The sequence below is a fragment of the Meleagris gallopavo genome, chromosome 2 (genome assembly GCF_905368555.1).
Source record: "Meleagris gallopavo chromosome 2, MGAL_WU_HG_1.1, whole genome shotgun sequence".
NCBI classification, from domain to species: Eukaryota; Metazoa; Chordata; class Aves; order Galliformes; family Phasianidae; genus Meleagris; species Meleagris gallopavo.
Genome location: NC_139405.1, coordinates 10,470,748 through 10,498,520, shown reverse-complemented (window position 1 = coordinate 10,498,520; position 27,773 = coordinate 10,470,748). Strand labels below are relative to the sequence as shown.

Here is a 27,773-nt window from a genome sequence, read left to right as displayed (position 1 = left end):
TAAATTTGAAAATAATTAATATGTCCACAGGAGATGCAATTCTCTTTGTTGACCTGACAATGGCAATATAGTAATAGTCTTGCGTAGTTAAGTACAACTTTAAATCTGGAACATCATAAGTACACAAAATGGACCAATATCATACTAAAAACTTTCTAGTGGAATAAAGGAGCTCTAAGGACCTTATAAAGAAAGCTTGACTTTATGTGAACATAAGTTACATTACTGGCATGCAGAAACCACAGCCCAATTTGTACAGTATGACTACAGGGGGTTAGCAGAACTAATGATCTCCATGTTAGAGGCTTGGAGAATATTTTCACCTGGTCTCCATTGTTCAATTTTCCACACAAATTTCACCTTCCATTGGGGAAATAAATACAGTGCAGTGTATTTTAACAGGCTTTATAAATTTCTTGTTAGGAAAACCAAAATTTTATAGCAGTCAAAGAAAATGTAATATTTCAGAAGCTGTGTTGTTCGGAGTAGACATTAATATTCCATCAAGAGCTTGTCCCTTGCTGAATTTTCTTTTATCTACCTCTGAGTCACAGATAATGAGCTAACCTTAGTAATTATTCTGGATTTTGTGATATTTTGCATGTTTGCTTCACTTATAAGTACTATTAAGACTGTAGGAAAGACTGAAAACTGTGTCTCAATATATCATAGTTTTCAGTAAGATGCTTCTTATCAGAAATTCTTGGTCTAGAAAATGAAGTTATTTGGATGGCTCATGCTTCACTCTCAAAATTGTGCATGAATATTGTGCCATGTTCCTTCTCATTTTAGCATTCCTGCAAGTATATTCCATGTATATTTAGTATAATATTTCTGAGGTATTTTGATATACAGAAATCATACACCTTATTCCTTCACATTTTTGCAACACAAAGTGCTGTTTGTATATATGCATGTATTAATTTTTTTTTCCAGTATATTAATTAGACTAAAAAAAATAATTCTGATCTGAACTGATAAACATAGCCATTTTATGCTACAGCTTTTTTAAAAGGAAGGTGGTGATTTGCTGTGTTTCTTTGTTTAAAAAGTTTGAACAATGTGCTTAATAAAAGCACTAGAGGGCACTGTTATTTCACTAAATGAAATGTGAAGGCTTGTGCCTTCACAGAGAGTCCATCAGCTAGGATAACCTATGGAATCCAGCATTCTTTTGTTTTCTTTACTTCGAAAATTCTACTTTTGCTTTACCCTTTTGAAGTAAAACTGTATTGATAGCTGATGCATTTTCTAACCTTGAATTCCAGTAGAAAAAAAAGACTGAAGAGCGTGAAAAAACATATTTAGAATTGAAGTGAGGAAGGTGAAATGTTCTAGGTGCTGATTTTCTGTAGTTCAACACCCAGGAACTATGGCTAGTAAAGGAATAACAAACCTGACATTTTCAAGCAGTAATGTACAGTTAGCATACACAAACTCCTCAACATCCAGCTTTTTACAGCAGCATGTTACATTATTTTTTTTTTTAATATTCTATTATATTTTGCTCAGATTAAATTCCTTAAATATGACACATCATTTATTATGAGAATTTTGGCTGTTTTTCTGATACGTTTCCAGCAGGTTAGAAAGGAGAAAAATAATGTCTTTCATTATTGTTTTTTCTTCCTCTGTATTCAGTTGGAATGCTTTTGCATGGCTTTTTTTTTTTTTTTTTTTTCTTTCTCTGTTGTGCTATAAACACTCCCTACACTTAACTTTACCAATAAGAGCAGTCATGGTTAATTCATTGTCCTCTATTATTTTAGCCCTAGCAACAAAGCAAATTTAAACTTGTACTTCCTGCTAGTGATAGCAATCATTCTGTGTAACTGGAGTTTACATGAGCAGAAATATAAATGTGTACAGATAATACAGAATCTCTGCAGCCTTTCTCAATAATTATATAGTTGCCAGATTTCAAATGCTGAAATCTAAGATAATCCTGGAAAGAATAATCATATATATGCAGATTTAAAAATAAAAAAATGTAGAGTGAAGTCAGTGCAAAGACAGATTGTGTTGTGGAGCCTGCACAGGATGCCAGCTGTATGTGGAAGCAGACAGTTTCCATAAAAGCACAGGATAAAATTTCCATCACACATTTCCTTCTGGGTACAAGATTTGGCTGCTTAATACAGAAAACCTGTTATTAGAGAAATGGCTTTCCTGCATCACCTCTGACACAATTTCAGTGGACTGGAGTTGGGTACCTGTGGAAATACATGCACTAAATTTTCCAGCTGAATTACTGCAGTCGCTTGATGGATAAATGATAAACTAGTGTAAAATAAATAAATGAGTGAAAATAGTTCTGTGTCTGTTCCAAGAACTGCACTGTTTTTGTGAGCAGAGAAAAACAGCGAAGTGTACTCAGGTGGAGTTCCAGCAGATAACCTACAAAGACAAGCGAGACTTACCAAAAAAGCATTGTATTCAAGCTTGCCAACATGCAGTTACACAGTAAGTCTGCTTTCACATATTTCATAAGCACTTTCCCTGTCCTGCTTTCAGCTGGTTAGCATGGCTACATCATTCAGGGTTTTCACAGACAAGAGAACTTGGGTGGAGAATTCTCCTTGCTGTTCTCAGTGTTGTGGAGTTACAGTGTAAGAGGACCGAGTGGCCTGAAAGGTGCACAAAAATGCAAGTGAAGTTGGAATTTGACTCATGTTCTTGTTCCTCACCGCTGCCAAAGGAAAGATATCTCCTTCATTCAGGCTATGTGGGTATTGCAACATCTGTAATGTCTCTTCTGTCTCCACACTTTCTTTCTGTGGTGTGGGAAACAAATTCTGAAAGAGTTTTTTTCATATAAATACTTGAAGACACTTGAGGAACATCCTCAAGTGTAACTTTGTATCCTCCTTACTTGTGGGCTTTAATCTTCCTTTTGATTCTCTTTAATATGGACACTACTTTAACCCCCCAAAAAACTTTTCACCTATTTCAATTAAAATGCAAGCGTACCCAAAAGAAATACACACAGAATGACTGTCCAGAGAAAATTCAGGTATTTTAACATTTTATTTATTTGTAAGTTGGGATGAATAAGTAAAATATCACACTATCGTGAACTGAAAAGTTAAAGAATGCTGTTGTTTACATTTAACAAAAAGTAGTTACAAACTTTTCAAGGAATTGATAATTTCAGTACAGCACTATCCTATCCTGTTCCAAACTTTCTAGTTGTGCTTTATCCTTCGGGATAAACTGTAGTCATCTGAATTCTGATTTTGGGCTATTAGTAATTTTTTTAAAAAACAAATTCGCCATCACAGAAAATTCCTGTGTCAACAGTTTTGATTCGATTTTTGCTGCCCATGCAGTGTTTCACACATTTACTAGAACTGCTGTTCTGAGCTGGCATCCATACTTCCATCTTTTCTCACTTTGTTCCCTTCCACGTGGTCTTCCCAAATGTCAATTTTTCTAGTGTCCATTATAAATAATACGTTATTCCTGTGCTACTGTGTCATTGTATTCTCCAAAATAAATAAATAAAATAAAAATAAGGAAAAAAAAGGTATTCATATTAGAACCCACCTCAGAATCAACTCTCATATGTTTAAAAATTCTATCTGGATTTATTTTTGTCTGTTTTATTTTACTTCTGTAGCCCTTAATTGTTCTCCAGCTGTCTCTATATCTTTTTAAGATATAACTTCTGTTGCTATATATTTGCCTTTTCATTTGCCCTTTTCTCCTGTGATATGGAAACAGCCTGTTCTGAAGCCTCTGAAAGAAAAGTAATCACATTATTTTCTGGTATAACCTCAGTGGTTTCATAGACACCCTGAAATGCACTTCCTTTTATGGAAAGGCTCACTCAGAAATTCATCCATCCTTGTAAACTTTCTGTGTAGGTTACTAAATTATCAGTAGATCTATTAGCCTTGTGTGTTCATTGATGATTGGTAATAATGATTTAATCTATCAGGGCTTGCTTTCCCTGTCAAAGCACATTGCTCAAACCATGCAAAACTGAACTAAATTAGTCTTGGTCATTGAGAATGTTTCTTGTTGCAGTGATACAAATTGAAATAATTTCAATTTTATGTAATACTTGCCACTGTTGTCTTATATTGAGCCTATTGTTATTGTTGCTGCATTATGTCTTCTTTTGTGTATTTCAAGGTCGCTATTAATGGTAGCGGATTTTCATATTTTTAATAAAAAACAAAGCTTTATTAAGAAGAATGGAGAAGTCTTTTACATATAAGCCCAAAATTGTACAAAAGAATGAGTATTAGCACTTGCATTTCTCAAATGAGCATGCATGACTTAATTGTAATGACCTTGCCAGTGGGCTGTGAGCTCCTCATGCAGAAATAACGCTCTGTTTCAAATACAGAACTCCAAATACTGTCACCAGTAAATAGATCTTTCTAATGTGATCTGTTGGAGTAGACAACAGTGGATGCAGCTGTTGTCTTCCTGACAGTGTTGAGAAAGCAACCTCTGTACAGAGTAGTTGCAAAGGTAAAGTCAGCCTATGCTCTACATCAAAATAGCTTCTACATAGGAAAATGATGAGTCATTGTCCATTCGGAAGGGAAGGGAAGGCCCAAAATGCAGGCAGGGACCACTTTGTAGGGAAGTCTGCTGACTGCATTGGGCCTGGCTTAGAGATACAAAGAGAAAGCTTCCTTTCCTAGTGCAGCCCTCCAGTTATTTTCTGTTATTGTTTTTTTTGGGTAGGCAGTCATGGAGTTCTAGCAGGAAGTTTGAGGAAACTCAAGAGGGATTTCAGGGCCTTGGGACAACTGATTAAGGGAGTAGGAGCACAAACGGTGTTTTCCTCTATCCTTCCGTTTGCAGGGAATGGTGACGGCAGAGACAAGAAGTGCCAGCTGAGTAGCTGGGCCCAAAGAGTTGTGATCAATGCCTGTGTTCTTGCAGCTGTTCTGTGTGAAGGTTATTACCTTCTCTGGTTATGGAGTTTCTTTCAAGCCCTTCTGGAATACTAAGTAGAAGTTGTGCTAGCACTAATGTAGGAAGCATCTATACTCCCAAATCAAACAAAAGAAAAATCTGAATATTTAACTTAAATACATCCCACTAACAAAGTTCTGAATTCTTGTTATCTGCAAGTTGTAGTTGGAACTCAGTCTCAACTTGCATAAAGTGATAAATTTCTCTCTTCCCTAGCTGCATTCACAGATACTATACTGGCTCTCGGTGGGGCACATTTGTTGAATCCTAACATCCTTCCAAAAGCACATCCTATATTTGTTTTCAAAGTGTATTGCCATGGGATTGTACAGTCCTCCCCATAAGTTTTGGAATTCTGACCAAACAGTTCTCATCTGAGTCTAGAGGTAGTTGTCTGGGTAAAGAGGATGGTAATCTAACAAAAAATGTCTCCCACTGCAAACTCACATTCAAACTGAGCACGTTTAACCTCTGTCAATTTCTTCATAGGGCTATGTGGGGTATATTGCCTGATGTATTAGCTTGGGGTTAGAGTTTTTAGATACTGCAGGTCTCTGATGTCCAGGCTACCTGTCAGAAAGTGTTATTCTTTGCTGTTTTGAAAACAAGCTGTCTGAAGTGCGTGTGTAGAGAATCAATAAATGATTTCAGAAGAATAATTTATCTCAGAAGGGAAATCCAAATACACTATAGTGTGAAAATCCCTGCTTCATTAGATTTTGTCTATTTTTCAGATGCATTCAATGTGCAAAAGTTGTCAGAACAGGAAAAAAATAAAAGACAGTTGATGCGCTTGAATACCTCACCTCTGTACCACAACCATCCCCCTTATCTATGGAGTAATTTATACAGCATGAGGTCTGTGGGAGATGGATTTCCATGCACATTTATATGGCAATTAGACTTTATTATTTACCATTTCACACACATCACCATCTTTCCTCAAAGTCCATTGGACAAGCAGACTTTAGATCTGATTATCTTTTTTCTTCAATGCCAGTGCTATTCATCTAAGTTTTCTGGGGGATGGGGACAGTGTAGGTGGGACAAAGAGAAATGATTCTATGAAATAAAGTGATTGGGAAACAGAAGATCGTTACTATCAATAAAATGAAAAATGCTTTTGTGTAGCTATTTCCTGTTTGAGAGTATATGTAATTTAAGAAAGGGATTGATGACTTCTAGGGAAATTGTGATTTTTAACGGAGAAATTTGGAATAATGTTCAGACTTAATCACATCCCTTCTGTGTATCTGTTTTTGCCTGTTGAAAACTCATCTCCTAAGGACGGTGGCCCTTGCTCCCTTTTCTGTCATATAGCTTTACTTATCTCTTTTTGAAACGTTTTCTTTAAAGAAGCATGAGTATGTTTGCATAAGCGTTGAGCCGATTTGAACAGAGCCAAAAAGTGTAGTAGGATTGAAAACTGAGCACCAGGGGGTTAAGTATGTAAGTGCGGAGCACATCAGGGAGATCCTGACATATATAAAGTAGGGTACAGCATAACAACAGCCAGAGAAGTTTCTAGGCAGATGCATATTTGTATCAAGTGTGGAAAATCCTAAATGCAAATATAGCATGATGGGATCAGGAGCCCTGGAGAAAGGTAGAACATCTCCGCTGTGGACTGCCTCTGAAGTTAATAGCATGAGAAATTTTTCTTGGAGCACCTATTAACTCTGCAAGTTTTCTTAATCATCTCTTTTAATCTTCACTGCCTTTGTCTTTTGTCAGTGTGAATTGCAATCCTGCTCTAAAATGAGTAGAAAGAATAAGCAGTATTAGCCAAGGAAGGGAATATCTTCAAAGTTCAATTTTCTTGACGAATACCTGCAGTACATCCTATATGCCAATAAGGATGACTGAAGAAAACTCACAGTGCCAGCAATTTCAGTGCTTGTGATCTCTTCCCTTTCCCTCATTCCTTTTTCCCTTTTTCCTTGTTTCACTTTCTCCCTTTTTCCCTTACTTTTTTCTTTATTTTCTAATACCTTTAATGAAATATTCAGAGAAGATGCTGAAGGCAATGTAGAATTGATCTGAAAAGATCCATTTCTATGTTTCTTCAGGAAAGTGCAACTTGCTAACTCGCACACTGTTTTCTTACCTTTGCCTTGCTTGGTTATCAGAAGAGGGATGAGGAAGACAGAAGGCGCCATCTGCCACATCATACAACTGCCTCTTGTCCAAAGCATTTGAAAGGATAGATAACAAAGGAGAACCTGGACTACTAACATAGCCAACCTTTCCTTTATTTGCTGAAAGACGGTCTAAATGTGATAGAGATCATCAATCCAGCAAGGAAAATATTTGAAAAGCCCAATTTTCTTCAAAGCCACACTAACACATAAACAGAAAACACATCAAAACCACAACTTTAAATGCAAATCAATACTGAAGCTACAGAATAAACTTGCTGAAGTAAATAAGTGGGCATAAAGCAGTAAGTTAACATATTCATGTCTTCCCTCAAGTGCTTTGCAAGTGGTAGACAAAATTCAGTAATGCTTGGTTCTAGCACAAAACAGGTTCGTGAATGCACAGCAAGTGCATAGTATGTACTGTAAAAAGCCATATGCTGGAGCAAATATGCTGCAGGAGCCGTGTGGATGCATCATTTAAATCTTTGTCAACTATCCTCCAATTCATAACTTGGATCACTCTCACAGCAGGCTTCTTGATTTATTCAGAAAGGAACAATTACAGTTCATCAACTTATTTCTCTAAGTATCAAAACTTTTTTTCTGATATGGAACAAAAAGTGAATGTTTAGTGATGATAATGAAAGTGGGATGAGACAGTCTAGAAACAGGACCTCAATCTGTTGCACTGAGATGCGTTGGAAAACAAGCAGGAAGAGTTAGAAGCCACTGTGGTAATAAAAAACCATGATATTGTTGCCATCACTGAAGCCTGGTGGATGGTTCCCATGACTTGAGTATGGCTATCAATGGCTACAAGGCTTTCAGAGTCATAGAATCGTTGAAGTTGGTAAGCAAGTAAAGACATGGACCTGTTGGAGCACATTGAGAGGAGGGCTACAAAAGTGATCCAAGGGATGGAACACCTCTCCTACAAGGACGGCTGGGAGAGCCAGGGGTGTTCAGCCTGCAGAAGAGAAGGCTCCATGAGAACAGATAGCAGCCTTTTTCTGTCCAAAGGGAGGCTGTAAGAAAGAAGGGGACAGATTGGATATAAGGAAAAGTTTTTTACAATAAGGGTGGTGAGGCACTGGAACAGGCTGCCCGGAGAGGTGGTGGAAGCTCCTACCTGGAGACATTCAAGGTCAGCCTCGACAGGGCTCTGAACATCTGATCTCAGGTTGTGTACTCAGGTCATGAGAATGATTTACTTTCATCTTTCAAATAACTCAAAAATAATATGAGTTGGGACCTTCTTATGTTGAGATCCACCTGATAATTAACTGTGCAACTAAACAACACATTACAAAGTAATTTGAATTGATCTTGTAACAGCAAATCATCTGTTTTGTGAAGGACTTGAAGAGTGAATGCTTTTTTCTTTCCAGATTATGCTTTCTCTATTGTATTTCTCAGTCTTTGCAGTCTTCATTCCTCTTTGGCTGCCTGGGGGAAGAAGCTGTTATATAGTTGATCATTTTGAAACAGTGTATTTGGAGAAAAGCATGCCTGCCACCTCAGCTTTGCCACAGCCAGCTATTCCTTTGTATTTTTATATGAGGGAATGGCAGAGATGCATGTTGTGCTTTCAGAGCCTACCATGTTATGCCAGGGCTATCTATATCTTTCTGGTATAGTGCAGAAGCAGTCTTGTTCCTAGAAATAGTAGTGATTTTGCACAGTGTGACATTAGAAACTAGGCATACAGATTTCTATAATGAAAGAGAAGAAATAAAGGGAACGGAGGAAAGTACCATTGAAAACAACAGAATAAGAAGAGAGATTGTCCGCTTTCGGAAAGAGTGATGGATGGAGTGATGGATTTTATGTGGCTGCCTTTGTGCAGCCATATAAAAGTATGCAGGTGATGTTGTTTTCATGGATTCTGGAAAAGCCACACCACAAATCCTTCCAGAGTTATACTTTGTTTTTCTTTTCCTTTTTCTTTTCCTTTTTCTCTTTCTTTTCTTTTGCCTTTGCTTTTGCTTTTGCTTTTTCTCTTTGTTTTTCTTTTGCTTTTTCTCTTTGTTTTTCTTTTGCTTTTTCTTTTTCTCTTTGTTTTTCTTTTGCTTTTGCTTTTTCAAGTTTTTATTTATAAATAGAACCATATTTGAATGACTTATTTCTGTCAAGAAATGAACACCTGCTACATATGGCAAAACATAAAATTTCAGAAAAGCAGCTTGACTTTGATTAAGCTACTGTTTCCTGAGCAGTTTTTATATGTGCTCTCCACTAGTGCTGGAAGGCAATGGTAGACCTTAAATTAATAGTTCTTGTTCATCAGCATATATACTATAAGGATTCTCGCGTTAGGACATAAATAAGGAAAGGAAGAAAGTGTACAGAATGACCTCTCAGCAACGTAACCAGTTGTAACTGGTTCCAGTATTGACTACATTGAGAACCTGGGTTCATTTACTAACAAGCAGATTTTTTCTGTATTAATTTCATGCATTCCTCAATGCACAAATCATCTCTAAGTCAGAAAAGAGGTAGATGTAAATAGGAGAACACCTGTAGGTATCGTTGAGGTTCAGCATTATCTGTAAAAAGGTGTAAACAATAAATAAAACCCACTGAACTCTTCTCTACCCGAGCACATGGTGTAAGTGGCCACCAGTATTATTATTCTGGTTTGTACACAGAGCTCTGAAAGTGTTGCATTCCAGGTGATTGCTCTAGCGCATAGCACACAGGCCAGTGAGTAACACTCTAGCATACTTATTTTTTTTGGCCTCAGAAAACTGAAGAGAGGAAACGATCCTCCTTCTTTGAATAAAACAGGACAGCTCTATGTAACTAGTTCTAATACAAGTAAGAAGAGTTGTGAGACTAAGGAGTGTCTGCTCTGGAAGTTTGAAGCTTCTCTCGTAGATCTTAAGCTTCTCCAGATATCAAAAGGTATTTTTGGAGCATTCTGCTCTCTCCCTTCCCTTTTTCTTCTCTGTCTTTATTTGCCACTTGGCATATTTTATATGTATTTGTTACTTTCTAAATTAACAAAAATCAGGAAGCTTATGGGGAAAATAAAATAAAATAAAATAAAAGGTGATTCCCAGGAATACATTTAAAAAGGAAAATAAACTTCAGAAGAAAACAAACACAAAAGGTAATAGCTAAATTGTAGTTCTAGAATCTATGGTTAGCACTATAATAATGAATGTATCAGTATATTCCTCTCAGTGTGACCCTTAGAAAATGGTCAAGTGTTGAAAAAAAGAGAGAAATAGAATTGCATTTTCGGTAGTGCTTTTACTTCTGAAATGGCCCCATATTTTCAGCACTGTATTGCTGTAGATATCTTTGGTAGTGTCATGATCTCACACTATTGATCTGATGAACTATAGCATCTTACTTTATAATTTGTGTGTAATTCATAAAGGAAACAAGATATGCAATAAGGCATTAATCCTGAAAGTCTTTAATGTGTGACATCTCCAGAAGTAAAGCTGTACTACATAAGAAGTGAATAAGATGGGAAAACCTGAGAATTGACTCATAATCTGCTGATTCCTCTTATCTCTTTTTAGTGAAATAAATAAACTGTATAAATAACTTATTCTTAAATATTTTCACTTACAACATTTTCTGCAGTTGTCTCACCTGAATTTCTCATGGACTGAGTGTTGTTCCTACAAATCTAATTTTTCAATGTGATGAACACAGAAATGAAGAGTGTTAAATAATTAATTGAAATAAAAACAGCTAGGCAAAATGTTTGTGATGGCAAATAGGAAAAAATGCCAAATGCAAGAAAGCATTATTTTGTGCTATCAGCAGCAGACTCAAATCATACTTCATATTAAATCTGGGAAAGTTTCAGCTGGTAGGAAATACTTGAATATGGTTTTAAAACTTAAATCCAAGAGTCAGTATGGCTGCTTGTATCCTGTATGTTAGTGTAGTGCATTACACTTCTGTACATGAATAGCTAGTTGACTGTATTTCACTGTTATATTTTCAGGAGCAAGTATTCTGAGTTCATCTCCATCTTCTGCCACTGTAACATAAACTTTTTCTACCCATTCATCAAAACGATTGCTAAATGACTATACGTCACAGTCTGAATTTCCTTGAGGGGTGGATCTTAGGAGTTAGCAGGGGATCATTTTGGAGGTCTGCACTTTTAAAAGTTTAATTGTTCAGAGAATAAAAATGATTGTTAGGTTGAGAGTTTTAAAAAGAGATTGCATGCGCATCGAGAAGAAGGGAAAAAATCGACCCTTCTAGCATAAATATGACTTTCTTTCTATCGTTCTCTGGAGTTTTCCTCTGTTGCAATCAGTTCAGATGAACTGTCTTTATATTCTGAGCTGACAATGACTGAAAGTATAGAACTTCAGAAAATCTGTAAGAGCTTTACTTTCTAAATGTTTCACCTGAGAAAAAGATGATGAACATTTATGATAGGGCAAGAGATTTTAACTTGTTTCCAGGACAGCTGGTTGAAAAATATCAAAGGTTTTCTACTGTGAATGAATTATGTGCTATTTGTAGGAACGCAAGGATCGCCATATATTAAGCTGCTATGCCTAACATCACGCTTCTGAGATTTATACTTTATCTTAAAGCTCTAGAGAAAAGCATTATTTTGTTTTTCAGATTATCCATGTGAATAGGGAAATCTTGAGGTTTCTTAGTATATTATGACGATTGCTAAGATTTTTGCTTGGATGGGTTATAAGATTAATAACACACATGTTCCTAAGGTTTTTGACTCCAGTGATTCAAAAACAGTGGAGTTTTAGGGCTGGTATGCAGTGAATAAAAATGTTTCAGTCTAGTATGCAGTTGTTTGATTCAGGTCATTTCCTTGCAGGTAAATTGTAAGCTGTTACAAACAGCCCTGAATTACACTCCCTTGCAAACAAGTGAGTATGCCAGGAGAGCTAGGAAAAGGTGTGGCTGCTGTTCCTACTCATAAGAGATTAAAATTAGCCACATAGGGTAGTGATGATGGCTGGTTCTGTTGCTTTAAAATCTGCCTACGAAGAATGGTAAACTTTTAGAAAATGTTAGGTATGGAAAGCACCTGGTGAAGCTTGTAGTCTGACACTTGAGGCACTCCTTATGGAAGTAGGTTGTGTTAGTTTGAAGAGTAAAGTGTTCTGGTTACCTGAGATGCCAAAAATGTGAAAGAAAGGCACAGCCTAAAATGTTTTAAAACAGAAATGCATCCCCTCGTCTGTGTTACTGTACTTCCAAAGTAAATCTCAGAGCTATTTAATTACTCAAGGGAAGGAAATAACCAGCTTGCAGCCCTGTTGTCCAAGGTTTTGAGCTGTTTATAGGACCTGTCCACCATCATGAGCATTTTGAATAATAGAACTCCGTTTGCTTAGTGGGCAGAGTGCCATTTTGAAGTCATCCAACCAGCACCGTTCCTAAATGACTGACACAATGTGCAAATTTTGGAGAAGAAAATCAGTCATTTTACTGCTGACCAATGGTTATACATACCTCATTAGATATACATATCTCATTAGATATATCTCTAAGCCTGCTCTTCTTGCTCTATTTTTAATTTGATGGTTCTGGATAAGTGAACCTTAGGTGTATCTTAGTGCACCACTAAGTGCCTTTTACATCAGTGTTCTGGATCCATGGTCAGAATAATCTGGGTGCAGATTCCCTGAATACATTTTGACATGTGTCACTGTTAGAAGTGCATTTTAGAAGAAGGTAAATTCTAAATCCGAAAATCCTCATTTGTGAAATAGAAATGTGTTTCCATGTGTTTCCTATATATGAAAGCTGGCAAATAAATAACATTTTCAGGTACTTCTAGGTCATACAGCTATGAAGAATAGATATGTATTTGAAAAATATAGTCCTGATAAATCTTCTCACATCGTCTATGCCACCAGTGTTTTCTTCTGCATTTAAATAATAAAGCAGCATCTCTCACGTGTTAAGCAGTGTAACACAAAACTGGTGTTAGAGTGGAGCTCCAGCAGTATTCAGACAATCATTTAATGAGGAATTGTGCTAGCTAACCACCTACAAAACCTTCTCACTCTTCCTTCCTCATGACAAGAAGGGTGTGCTTTGTCTTCTCTTGAAAACTTCTCTCCAACACGTATTTCTCACTATCCTGAAAACATCTTGAAGGACCAAATACCACAATTTCTGGAAGTTTATTGAGGTCTCAGAAAAGTTTTGAAGAATGTTTTTTTTTTTGAAGTTCACTCAGGTCAAAAATTCTACAGCAGTTTTTTTCTTTTCCTATGGCTAATATTTCCTTCCTCTTAACAGGTGATTTGTATATTGGAGGAGTGGCTAAAGAAATGTATAAGTCCTTACCAAAGCTGGTGCATGCAAAGGAGGGTTTTCAAGGCTGTCTTGCATCAGTTGATTTGAATGGACGGCTCCCTGATCTAATCTCAGATGCTCTCTTCTGCAATGGGCAAATAGAAAGAGGATGTGAAGGTACTGAATATGCTGATGTCTTTTTATATTATAGTGCAAGTATTGTGCTAATTCTGACTTTTGTTGATATGTAAACTCTATATGTGGTCAGTCTATATATTACCTGCTAATAACTTAATTTATTGGAACCCTTCTAACATAGACTGCATTTCTATTAGTGTTGTGGAGAAAAATCTGTGCCTGCCCTACAGCACAGATGGATCTGAGAACGTGAGTTAACTTCTTAAATACTAAACGTAGGTTCCATCCTTCTCCATTAACCTAGTTATTTTGCATGTATCTTATTTACTTATGATATGATGTGTTTTAAGTAATGATAGAATTAGCTTCAGTGGAGTCCTTTTGTATCTTCATGACACTTAGATGTAGGTAATGCTAAAGCATTAGCTAATTAAAGACAATTTTAAAACAGACCTTTAGTGTTTATTAATTGAAGGATAATTTATGACACTCTTGAAGATCAGTCTTCCCTCAACTCTATTTTAGCTCACCTTTGAGATCTGTACTGTCACAGATCTACATATCTGAAGCCAGTAGCAACCAAATATGTTTTATCTCACATTTTGACACAACTGAAATACTGTGGAATGTAAGTGAGGATAGAATTGAAAGAGGTGTATTTGTAAGTCAAAGGTATCAGTCTAGTTCTTTTTGTTCCTGTCATTCAATTCCACTTTACTTTTCTTTATGAGATAACGTAAATTGTCCCTGTATATATATTTTACTCACACAGTGCTGAATTTTGTGAGCTTGCTTAATTCTACATGTTTTCATCTCTCAAGCACCATTCTTCTCTGGGCAGAAGTTGTGTAAATGACATTTTAGTGTTTCTGTTCTGAATCTCAATCATTTTGATAACAAGTTTGTTAAGTTTGTAAATACACATTCAAGTACACTATTCAAGAAGAACTGGGAGAGGATTCCTCAAGCTTCGCCACATCAAACTTTCTGACAGACAAACTCTCTTTTCATTTACTGTACCTACAGTAAGTTTGTGTGGGTGGAACTTGCTCATTCTTTTCCTGTTTCCTTTAGTTACCAATATAAATTCTCTTAATAGAACATAGAAATATGTAAAATTCACAGCTTATTTTTTTATAGCCTTAGTGTCTGTATCTCTCTCAGGAATGAAAAAAAATATATGTATATATATGTTCATTTAAAGTGAGTTTGAAAAATTAGATTCTGCTTTCTGAATGTCATGAGCAAATTCCATGCCTGTACCATCCCTTTAAAGAGTCAAAGTATGCTTTAATTCCATTATACATTTCATAGCTTCTTTTGAAATTACGTAATTTTCTAAATGAATTTTATGTAGTTCAAAGAAGTATTGCCATAGGCCTAGAATGCAAGTTCAACTTTTAAACCAATGGCACAACTAAGCTGTCAGTTAATTTAATAAAGCTACCAGGAGTTTAATAAAGGCAGTACAAATATTGTTCTCTTTGGTGGAGAATCAGCTTCTTCCAGCACCAAAATCATCTGACACAAGCAGAATGGTTAAACCAGATGTGCTGCCTGACTCTCAGAGACCTGCCTCATCAAAAGTTTTGCCAATAGGAAGAAAACTTAAACACCATGGAATGAAATATCTCCTTTCACCCTCTTTTGCATAAACCTTGCAAGTGAACTCTTCCATCTCCATTGTTTCCATCAGATCTTCTGCTGTTTGACCCATGTTGGTGATCTTCCCATGTTTAACCAAGCTGGTCTCTTGTTTGCAGACCACGGGTCAGATGTACAAAAATATCCTGACACATAAAATGCTATGGAAATCTTGCAAATTTAGCTGCCTCCTAGAAATCTCTTGTATGCCTCAAGCTGCCCAGCGCTCCGCTGCCATGTACATACAGGAGTGTCTCCATCCATAGAGCTGAACAGTTTTACCTCACAAATGGCAATGAGACATTTAAGGTCTGTAAATCCCCTGAGCTGTTGAGTCCAAAGAGCTCATGACGCACAGTAGTAGAATTAATTTCAAAGCAAAAAGTGTTAGTCACAACCACTGTCAATCCAAAAGACAGTGGGTGTACACCCTTTGCTAATACTTCAGCCTCCAAAATGAGACACTTGGATTTGATATTCTTCAGATTCTTTTGAGATTGAATTCCCCTATGAAAAAAAAACAAAGAGGGGTGAAAGGTCTTTTTTCTATAATGTTTGTTGCCATCATTTAATTTTATCTGTGATGGCTCTGTCCTTAAAAAAACTGATATTTGCCAGTAACTTTACTGTTATAAAAGCGTGTTAAGGTACATTTTCTTAGGTATATTTTTGTGCAGCCCCACATTATACAATTGGGATGACAAGTTGTAAAGTTTGCTTTTCAGAATTAAATCCACAGGCTGAAGGTATTTGTTCTCCATCACTGAGCATTAAATATAATTTACATGTAATGGAGTTCATCTTGTTGGCACATTTTCAATTGATAGAATAGATAGATGCTAACAACTAAAAACAGAATATGCTAAGTAGATCTTCAGACTGTTAACAGTGAACCCAAGAGCCACACTGTGTCAACCCCATTTTTCTTTAGTCAAATCCATTGTACATAATGCACTTTAATCAGATTTACAGAAAATACTAAATTATTAAAAAAAAAATGGTTTTAATATATTGGGAAAGTAATACACTAATTGCATGCATGTATGTATATAGTTTGTCTGAAAATAACTATGTAGAAAGTTTCATAGTGTTTCTTATCATATATGAAGATTCTTGGTGGTGAAATGAATTTATATATATGTGTGTGTGTGTGTGTGTATGTTTATATATAGATAATAAAACATAGTACACATCAACTAAAAGAATGCTTCTTGTGTAATATGTATAGCCCATAAGCCCTTACATTAGACAGAGATAAAGGAGAGACCAAATTCCATCTATTAAAAAGTCCATGGTGAAGACTGAATAAATTTGATTGAGATTTTAGCTAACTATTTTAAAGGTAAGCAATTGAGATGAGTGTATTAGAATATTTTACTAAATAACATAGATTTGTATAATCTGTAGGAGTACCTAAACCAGTTATGGTAGATATTATAGTACTTTCCAATATTGAACAATCTCCAATCTCTCTCCCTCTTTTTTTTCTAAGAAAAGTTTTACCAGTAAGCCAATTCTGATGGCATTTTTTTTGAATGGTGACTACTACAAATAAAACCAGAGTGCTTAGAAATTTCAAAAGAAGTAGAATAACCTTTTCAACCAAGATTTTATCTGTATTTTTTCATATTTGTGTGTTTTAAAATGCACTTTTTAATATGCCTCCAGGGTCCTGCTGTTTTTGTACTTTTAAGTCCTTGTGACTTTTGCTCTACTTTTGCAATGATGAGGAAACTTAACATTGCATAACTAAAGTGTAAATAAATGCATGAATATATAACATTTAAACACCTACAGATATTTTCACTTCATCTTTGTAAAGTTTCTGAGCAGCAGAATCTGGTGAGGAAAAAAATGTAAGTGTCTTGTCAGCTATGGGATTCTGTCATAATCCCCAGCTCAAGAAAGGGTGATGTAATGCCCAAATGTTTAAAGTTCTGGGCTCAGAGCTCCAGTGAAAGGAAAATCATAGTCTTGTGCCTGCATACTGCAATCAATCCATTATGGATATTATTGTTATTTGAATAGGAGAAAATATAACAAAGTAGTTAATAGTATTGCCTGAACACTGATGCTGCGTACATTGTCTTTCATCCTTAATCACAGTGATGACTGTTCAGGCCCTGGTTGAGAGGTGTGCTCAAGCAGGGACTTGTTTAAAGCAAGTGGCCATTGAACTGACTGATTACTAAAATAATGACAAATCAAATGAAAATCCCACGCTGAGATCTTTGAAGAAGATGCAGTGTGAAAGATGGGTTTAAGTGGATCTTTCTCTCCAGAATAATTTAGAGGATTTACATAATCTTAGGGCTGGATTTGCTCTGTCATCCCTAACTGGAAATGGTATTTTCAAATGGATATAGATGTGTATTCCCCAAAACGATTTACGAGAATTTTGTAATCCCAGAATCAATTTTTTCCTTGTTATGTCAAAAATTGGTGTGAAATGTGTGTGCGAGCTGAAAGGAATCAGTAATTCATGACCTGTATTTCAGTCTTCATTCACCAGTCACTGAGACAAGGCTAGAAAAAAGAAAGACCGGAGTGGATGACAGCGCTAATTATTCTTGAATTCAGTGTATGTGAACATGACAAATGGCTAGTCAGGATTCAGCCATGCATTTATTCTGCTAATGCATTCATATCTATCCAAGGGGAAAAAAAAGAAAAAAAAAAACTTTTAATTTTCCTTCATTACATGTCATCAGCTCAATTAACCATTATATTTGTAGTAAAATACTGGCAAATTACTGCTTTCTTATTTTGGCTTGCCTGAAGATTTATGGCTATTAGCATTAATTTGTTTGCATTATATGGCATTTCTTCCTCTCTTTAACAGCAGCATGCACTTTACTCTGAATGTTTTTTCTGTGTTTGCTGCCATTTCAATATTGCTTACTAACATTTAATATATTTTGCTTTTTTATTTTGCTGACAAAGTTGCATTGATGAAAGCTGATTTGCAAGGTAGATAGCCCTGTGTGTATTCAACAAGACTGAAACCCCCAATGCACGGTTGGATTTCTGCAATAAATGCTCTGTACATTTCAGAACTCAAGTGTGTTATTTTGTTTCAGATTTTGTCTTTCACACCTCTAAAACAATGTGCTACATGAACCTTCATTTTCCAGCAGAGTTTGCATAAAGGCTTTCAGTCTTGAGTATGTTTTGTACAGTGACTGCTTTAGTGCTTTGATCATACCTTCCTGAATTTCTTTATATTTCAGTAGTCTAGTTCTGATTCTCTGGAAATATAGTAGTTTGTTCTTCATGTGTATGTCGCATTTTGGCATGCCAGTCCATTAGTAGTCTGATTTTCTTCATTTTCCCTTAAAAAACAAATCTGCATGGGATCCCTGAAGCATGTGACTCAGTACTTGCCAACATTCATGTCAAAGAATCCAGGCTTCTCTTAATTTCAGACCTAAACAATTTAAAGCAATTTCTGGAATTAAAACTATTATAAAATGTAGCTTCATTTTAATTATTTATTTAGTTAGTTAGTTTTATTTTGTTTGGATTTTACTTTATTTTCCTTTAGTTTCATCTCCCAGTGCTTTGCTTCCTGTGGCATCTGACTTCGCTGGTTGAAATGTATCTACAGGAAAAAATACTGAAATTGTTAGAAAACATTTAGCCAGTTAATGGTCTGAGATGAGATTAACAAATAACTTGCAATAAAGTTAACGTCTCCACTGTACCTGGAATAATGCTGCTTCAGTTTGTGCATTTTTATGTGTTTATGACATATTAATCGTAGAATTATAAAGCAAAAATATCTTGTTAATATTACATGTTGTTGCAAAAATAAACAGCAAGTTTATGTGTCTTTTCCTTGGTAACTTTGCTCATTCTGTTTGAGATATTGATAACTTGTTAATGTGATCCAGTGAGAAACACATTTGTTGTAAGCCAAAGTGCAAGTCTGTTTTTTTGTGTGTTCTCATCAGGCCCCAGCACAACGTGCCAAGAGGATTCGTGTGCAAACCAGGGAGTGTGCTTGCAGCAGTGGGATGGATTCAGTTGTGACTGTAGCATGACCTCCTTTAGCGGACCATTATGCAATGACCGTAAGTACACTAAAATGTGCTGGTTTGAAAGCTCTAGAGCTCTGAGGCAGCATTTCAAGCAAGTGTCGGAAGATTTATATTTTTTTAATATGCATTATTAAATGAACTGGCAAACCTTGTGAATATCTGTAAGGATATGGGGAAAAAAATAGCTAAAATATACAGTATAAATTGTGGACAATGTGCAGTATTAAACACTGGCTGAATTTGTTTTTATTATAGTTGATTACATGTCTAATATACTGATGGTTACCCATTTGAAATAAGCTCTTTCTTGCATAAATGTTACAAATAGTGTTTGCTGGTTTGGTTGTTTTTTTTTTTCTGATTGAAAAAAGTATTTTACATTTTATTCTTTTAAGCTATATTATAATTTTCTAGCATTATCTCATGAGAGCTGTAATTACTGTGAAACAGTTGACAAGCCTTATTCTCTCCTTTTGTAGATTTCTTTAGGTGACACATTGAGCATTTCGATAATAGAAGCATACCGAGTATTTTAGTTCTTTTAAATTTCATCTCAATAAAACTACATAATATACACCAGCCATCTGGTGTTGGAAAGGAAGACTTTAAATATGTCAGAAGTGAGGTGCTTGATTTCGCCAATATAATCTAATTTTTTTTCTAATCTAGACTTATTGATCAAAATAGAATTATGCAGAATTGAAAGCGAAGCAGAAAGGTAGGAGCCTTGATGGTCCACAATAACTGTTTAAAGAAAACTACTGAGTTTTCTTTTTAAATCAGCGCATCTGATATCAGTGTTACATGTTTTTTTATCTATATGATAATGGAATTTCTTTAGGCACTTTTATTTTCATTTGTATATATTTCTCTGAATGAGTATCTGATGAAACAGTGTGTTGGCATGACTGTCTAGCCATGCATTTTAGATTTGTGTCTTGATCCCATTCTCTAGTCTACAGCACGATGCACCTTCTTGGACAAACTCTAAAATAACGCAATAACTATCATCTGAAGTGCTTTGGGCTCAGATTATGTCTAACTAGAGGCTTAAAAATGAGGCTTAAAAATGAATTATGCAAAAGCTGCAGTAATGATTTTCATGCGAGTTCCAATTTTCTACTCTTTGACCACTTTTGAAAAAATGAGGAAAAGACTCGTGTTAGAGTGCTTCCATACACTTGCTGTCATGGTAGAAATGAAATGGGGTATCAGAGAACTTCAGAAAATTTGAGCAAAGGTTTGTGTTTATTCCTATGAGTTTGCCTTTCCAATTATATAAGTAATCGGCCATACTACAAAGCATGTTTTTAAAGGTACCAGCCTTCTACTATCTTCTACAGAAAAAAATTGTTTCTATTTTTCTTTTATGCCGGTGCTTCTGGCTTTCTATGACCTGAGTTCTTTCAAAAGTAACTAAAAGCTGTGAAATGTATCATTATTTTAATTCATATCTAGCAAAGGAAAATCTCTGTCTATACATTTGTTTTAGTAGTAGCTCATGTCTGAACCTGGAATGTTCTGTAAACTGTTTTTTCAAGTACAAATCAGGCATATTGAAAAACTAGCATAAGAATAGCATTTATCAGTCTATGAAGTCTCACTAGTACAGTAGTGTTGTGGACCACAATGTATAGAATCAGATAACTCAATATAGTACTTTTGATGATGGTAAAGGGGTATCTTTGGTACAAGGTTGCCAACAATGCTTACTTCTTTCCAGATAAGTCATTTTTTTTATGTTCTATCACAAATATGAGATACAAATGTATCCTAGATGCAGATGTTTTGTGGTAGAATGCAGTCTGGTAAACTTAATTCGTTTACTTTGTGCTTTATCTTGGCTCCTCAGGTTATTTTTCATTCCAAAAATCTGCCAAACAAATCTAATGAGAAAGATTTTTTTTCCCATGATATATGGGAGGAGAATGGTTGGATGGAGAAAAAATCATGATATAATCTCAGTGTCATCTAGATGCCTCTAGACTTGTGTCTGCATTCTTTAGGAAGAGCAGAATGGATAGAGTAATCATGAAGTGTTACTATAGGTTTTAGTAAATTGCATAGGCTACAAAACACATGCCAAACTTTTGCAGCACTGAAGTAAGCCAAATTCCTTTCACGTCAAGTGAGGTGGTTCCTGTGACAAGTCTGGAGTAGCACCTGCTTGCTGCTGACAAACACAGACCTTATAAAAGGCAGTGTGCAAGATGTGGAAGCAAGGCCAGGTGGTCCAGGAGGAATATAGTAACACAGTCCATGAATCCAGAGCAAGAGGTAGGAAAACCAAAGTCTAGCCTAGCAGGGGACATAGATGGCAACAGGAAGAGCTCCTGTCAGCACTGAAAGAAAGAGCAGGAAAATGTGGGCCCACCTCTAAATGAGGTGATAGGACCTCATGGCAAAGGACAAGGAATAAATCAGGGTACTCCATGGCTTCATCATGATTTTATCAATAAGAGCAGCCTTCCGCATTTTCACTGCACTTGACCACACTTGTACAATACACAAGATATATACTGCATGCATATGGCAACTGAAGGGATTAATCCATGTGTCTCCCTCATTAGTGTGAATTTGCTCTTGATTATCTTTGAAAGGTTCTGACTTTGGGGGGGCGGTTCCAGAGAATTAAGGGGAAAAAAAAAAAGGAAGTGCTGTCCTCAAGAAGGAGGAAACTACAGACTGGTCAGCCTAACATCAATTCTAGGGAATGTGATAGAAAAGATCAACCTGGCAGCTATTTCCAAACATAATAGAGACAAGAGGGCAATTAGGAATATCTAGTATGGACCGACAGAGGGGAAATTATATGATTTCATGAGAGTGGATTCAGTATTTAGTTGTTTTTCATTTTCTTGCTAAGCAGAGAATCTGTGCTCTGATTTAAAAGCATGATGAGTCCTCAAAATTGGGATTGAAGCATGTATTTTTCTGGAAAAAAAAACAAAAACAAAACCAAACAAATTATAATTGTCTCAGATTTAATGCAGTGAACAGTGGATACTCTTTGAGGATAGACTAAGATGTCCTGAGGTCATAGGATGTTATAAAAATATATTAGTTACGTTTATGAGAGATATGGATAGTAGGGTATTTGGCATTATACGGATTCCAGGAGGGATTGAATACTTCTCTTTTCGGTGTAGTGCTTGAAGAGTGCATTAAGTAAGATTGAGGTTGTACTTCGAACCTTAAACAATTTAAATATTGAGTCAATTTTTGAAATAAATGGACATTTTTATAAACGTTAGTCTTCCTTGAAGAACTCTGATCAGAACAGGTGCTTTTTTGCAGTGAATGAGGCAAGAGTCTTTTATTATGTGAACAGGCAATTAACAATTACATAATAATCCATATGCAAGGAGGGGTAATTTAATATTGTGTTCAGAAATGTGCAGATGGCTTTCCCTAGATTTACAGTACTTCATGCCTGAAATTTAACGTTGTATCACACTCATACTATATAGTGCATAAAGAAAAGGAATATTTATTATTTTGAGTTCGCTACGCAAGTAACTTGGTATGATCAGACATTGATATGATCAGTGTTGACATTGGATAGGCATTCTGCTGGCACAGTATCTTCTTTTTCGAAAATGCAAATCAGAGACTGATATTCATATAATCCCTGTGTATGCTATCACTCAGTGTTTCCCAAATGATGAATTTAAACTCTACACACACATACATACAGACATATATATATATATATAAATTGATTTTGCTGTTCTGGATATGGCATCTTTGGGACCTTTTGACACTGAGAATGTAGTGTGAGTCTTAATGCTACTTTTGTGAGGATTTGAACAAAGTGAAGAAACTTCATTAAATCAATGACCAAAACCTTAAGTAAGCATACGAGCCACTCCATCATACTTTCCAAAATAATAGAAAATATTCCTGGCCAAGTGTTTGCAGTTGCTAGCTATCAATAAGCACATAACCTGTTACTGAGAAAAAGGACGCACAATTCCTCAGAGTACATTAAAACACATTTGATTTCCATCTCCAGGAGCTGAGAATTAAAAAACCTGTCCCTGATAACATACCAGTCTAAACATTTGATGTGATTATTTTGCCGTGGAGGCTCATGGTACACAGGAGAAATAAAGACAGCTACTCACAATTACAACACAGGGCAAGCTTCTGGAATGAACTAATTAAAGAAATCTCAATTTGTTCAGCTTATCTCATCCAATCTTTCTCTGTAATGAATATCTGGAATTTTTGGTGACAAGCATCAATGGCCTAATTTGTATTATCTTCAAAGGAAGTGGGATTTCACACAAGCAGTCTTGAAAACTTAGAAATGCCTTGGTATTTAGGAGAATTAGAAAAACTGTAAAAAGAGCAAGGAAGACAAGAAGTGCTAACTCTGAACCATAGCTGTGAAACAAGACTTTTAAACTTTTGTTTCTGTTGGAATCTTAATCCAGATAGGGTGCACCTTGAGCTACCAGACTGTTGGACCTGTGATGTAACACGGGTGCACATACTGCTTTGAGCAGCATGACTCAGAAAATGAAAACTTTTTTTTTCTCATCCTCCAATCCTTGATGGCCCAGCTGTAATAGCTTTTCCACCTCTATCTTATATTGATCTCATGGCAAAGTAAATTTTGGCTTTTCATTAATATTTGTTCAATCTATCAATTACATAAGTTAACAAGGCATTCTTTTCTTGATGTTTCTCTGAAAACAGCTTTTAGAGTTTTTGTCTTGTTTACAAAAAAATTCTGGAGTTGCCGATTGGGTGAGGTAATAGTTAGGTAATTTCCATATTCCCTAAAGATATAGATCACCCTATTTAAAAAAGAAAAAGTTTGACTATGACTGTATATTGTCACATGTGATAATGTTTCTAAAAAAACAGTAGCAAGAAAAGCTTCAAGTGAGGATAACATGATACAGAAAAAGAAAATACAAAACTTTTAAGGTAGCCAGAACGTATTTTTATAGCTCTGCTTGTAGCTCAGATCAAAGCAATTATGCAACATTTGTGGCCTACTCAGAGGCATTTTCTATTTCACAATATTAAAAATGGAACATAGTGTCAGAAAATTGCGAGCTTCTCTCTGCCTCTGGAAGAATCAAGGGAGTAATTAAATTGAATTTTGGTATGTCAATAATATCTTTCTCTTATTAATGATGTAATAATTTTGTAAATCAAATCCTGGAAGTGTTTCCAGTGTCACAAAGGTGAAAATGATTAAGGATTAATGAAATATATTCTCATGAAATTCAAATTGTTCTGTTGGGTATCATCAGATACCTTTCTCTAGAACATTCAAATTATTACAATTTGATAGTGTGTTATGTACAATTCAGGTCTGAAATTTGGTATCTATTAGAAAAACTATTCACAGTAACAGTGATAGCGGATAAGTGCTGTCACTGTACTTTCTCTTACATTTCTCTTTAAAAGATACTAAAACAGTCTTGTAAACTGGAACATTCCAATAAATGTTAGGTAACTATTAGGTTTCTAAACAAGATTAATGGTCACATATGGTGCAGCTGAAGCAGAAGTTTTACCTCTGATAATGGTGTCAGTCATTCTTCTCCAACAAACCCCCCCCTCCCCCCAAAAAAAGAACAATGAGTAAGTGCTGGGTTTTTTTAACAGATGATAGCTATGAGCATCACAAATGGTAAGAAAGAGGGAAAAAGCTTTCCCAGTTTGTCTCTTTTTTAACCCATAGCATGAGAAGAGCTCAAAGTATTTATGAGGAGTTTAGTAATACATACCTATTTTATGTGTAAGTTATTTACAGTAGCACAATGATGGTTGACACTTCAGAAAAGCAAAATTATTCAGTCCTTCTGAAGTCTGTACAGCTGGACTCAGGTTACTAAGGCAACCTGATCTTCTCCAGTATTCTTGCTTGACAGATAGGTAGGTAGGTTAGATTCCAAGTAACAACATAGATACAAGGCACTCCTATGCCCATTACAAAACAAAATTTTCATGGTAGCTTGAGATCTTCTTTAGAGTCTTCTGTGTTTTCTTTTCCTTTTTTTTTTTTTTTTTTTTTTTTCCTCAGATGATGTAGAAAATTGAGGCAAAGTAAAAACTTCTATTTATGAAGTAGACAAAACGACCTAAATCTTACATGGGTAAATCAAGGTGTTCTGGAAACCAATTTAATGATCTGTTCAATTCCTCAGTAGCTGAGAATGGAAGCATGTGCAGCTATAATGGCAAGGTACAGAGCATAAATTTTGCAGACGTTTTTATACCTTTCATAGTTTTGTTCTCTTCTCATGCTTCAGGATGGATATTACCATCCTATTTTTTAGGGTTACCTATTTTTTGACCACTTATAACTGCTGATTAGATGGAGCTGGGAGGCTGTTGTGAATGAAATCTTGATTTTCTTCCTAGTGTGCTTATTCTCTCTTAATATCACATGATATTTAAGATCCTTGAATATCTCATTTTAACTGGGGCATATGAGTGTTGTATACTGATGTTGTGTTTGAAAGTCTTTGTAACTGTTTTCATAGAATCATAAAATTGTTTGAAGGTCACCTCGTCCAACTTCCCTGCACTGAACAGGGACACCTACAGCTAGATCAGACAGCTCCAGACCATAAGTATCTCCAAAATGGGGCATCCATCACTTCTCTGGGCAGACTATTCCAGTGCCTCACCACCCTTATTGTAAAAACAAACAAAAATATATTTTTAAAAAATCCTTTTTCCTTGTATTTGGTCTAAATCTCACCTCTTTTAGTTTGAAACCATTTCCCCTTTTCCTATCACAACAGACCTTGCTGAGCCGGTCTCCTTCTTTCTCACAGCCCCCTTTAGATACTGAAATATACTTAGGTATTTCAAGAAATTTTGTAAGAAGGAAGCAGGATTCATAGTAACTACGAAAAAACACTGTTGGAAGCATTACTTCTATGAGTAAAAGAACTTAACCAGGTATTAGTGTCTGCTGGTTTAATGAAACCAACTACAAAATAAAATCCTAGCCTAAGGAAAACTGTTGCATACTCAAAAGTGAGTGGTCAACACCCAGCTTGGGTACTGGAAAGCTGAACTTTAAGAAAAGTCAGCAAAGAGCATCTGATGCTCATCAAACTGTTTGGTGCCCACCAAGCCAATTTAAAGGTTGTATTAAGGACATTTGTCAAGTTGTTGCTGATTCTGGTGGAATGTTCATGCTGCTAAGCTTTAAGCTATCACTCTTTGTAATGAAGTCATACTTCTACTGGAAACATATGAAAAAGCGCTTCATTTCACTGTAAACATTCATGCACTAAAAAAACACTTAAAATGCATGGCATACAGTATACAATGTCAGAAAGCATTAATATTTACAGATACCATTTTCAAATGATCATAAGCTTTGAGTCTGTGTTACCATATAAGGAAGTGCTCTCTTAGTTAATGTTATTTTAAAATTCTCTGCCTTTTAAACAGTGTAAATCTTCAGAATAATCCCGGTCACATCAATGGGCTGATGCTTGGATTGTACAAAATACTTTACATAGAGATTAGAGAACTTTGAATTTGGGAACTTAATGCCACTCAAAGTATCAACTGTGGTAGGCAACTCCTCCTGTCCTGTCTAAGTAGGAGCTGATGTTGCAGGCAGGGCGCCCAACCTCCACATTTAATACTAGACCAGGCTGCCCTTACTGAAAGTACACTTTCCTTGTAACTTCATGAACTGTAATTGTAGGTGCTGTCTCATATCTAAATAGGTTTATGGACAGCTCATATGCTTGTTTTTGACTTTCAAGTCTCCTGCAGGGAATCAGAAAGACCACAGTGTTTCATTTCATTACATCAGGAGAAGACAAAAGACCTTTCCTGTCTTTCACCATTCCCTATATTGTAGAGGTATCAATGTAATTAAAGCTACCTACACACTTTCTCCTTCAAGTAATTGGACGCCACTCTCCTGGTCAGTAAATCAATTTAAGGATTGTCTTGTTTCTATGTATACTAAATAGAAAGGGCTTGTATGTCTGCAGGGGACATATATGGGATATGCATAGACCGGTTGTATAGGATGTACACAGCAGTTACCAGTATTTCTTAGAACCACCAGAATGCCTGCACAAATATACTTGTATTTTGCAAGAGCAGCAAACAACATGATTTAAACAAGTCAGATTTGTAGTGCATTAACAAAGCTATGTATATAGCTGTTTCAAAGAAGATTCAAGGCTTCTCAGCAGTATCAGGTTCAGTATATGTGTGGTAAAGGTCTGATATGAACATAGGTAGAGGATAAGCTTCAGCTTCCTCAGTACCAGTAGTTCAGCCAAGGTGATGATTATCTGAAAATCTTGAGGAGGGGTGGGGGGGAATCCCCTAATTTTATGCAGAATCTGGAAGTCCACTTAGCCATTTGCTGACCTTCTTCCACCTGCTTATTTTCTTTTGCCAAGTTATACCTTAACCTTGAGCTCCGTTCCTTCCCCCTATACTTAGTCTTTTCTTCCTTTACTTTTGTCTGCTAAAAGGATAGGAATGTGTTTTAATAGGTTTCTTTTCTGTAATCCCTGAAGGGAAGCCTTTACGGCAGGAAAATATTCAAAATGATAGTATCTCTCTAATTGAAAGCACTACCAGGAAAAAATGAAAAATGGGAAAATGT

The 27,773-nt window shown here is 35.9% G+C and overlaps 1 protein-coding gene across 10 annotated transcripts in view; it reads left to right on the top strand.

Annotated features, from left to right (window-relative positions):
- The window catches only part of NRXN1 (neurexin 1), a 645,099-nt gene that overhangs the window by 293,221 nt on the left and 324,105 nt on the right, over positions 1 to 27,773 (top strand). For all 10 annotated transcript variants that reach the window (XM_085218894.1, XM_085218886.1, XM_085218885.1 and 7 more), the window contains 2 exons: positions 13,335 to 13,508; positions 19,067 to 19,186. In XM_085218894.1, the coding sequence (XP_085075020.1) occupies positions 13,335 to 13,508; positions 19,067 to 19,186 (294 nt within the window). The remainder of the gene's footprint in view (positions 1 to 13,334; positions 13,509 to 19,066; positions 19,187 to 27,773) is intronic.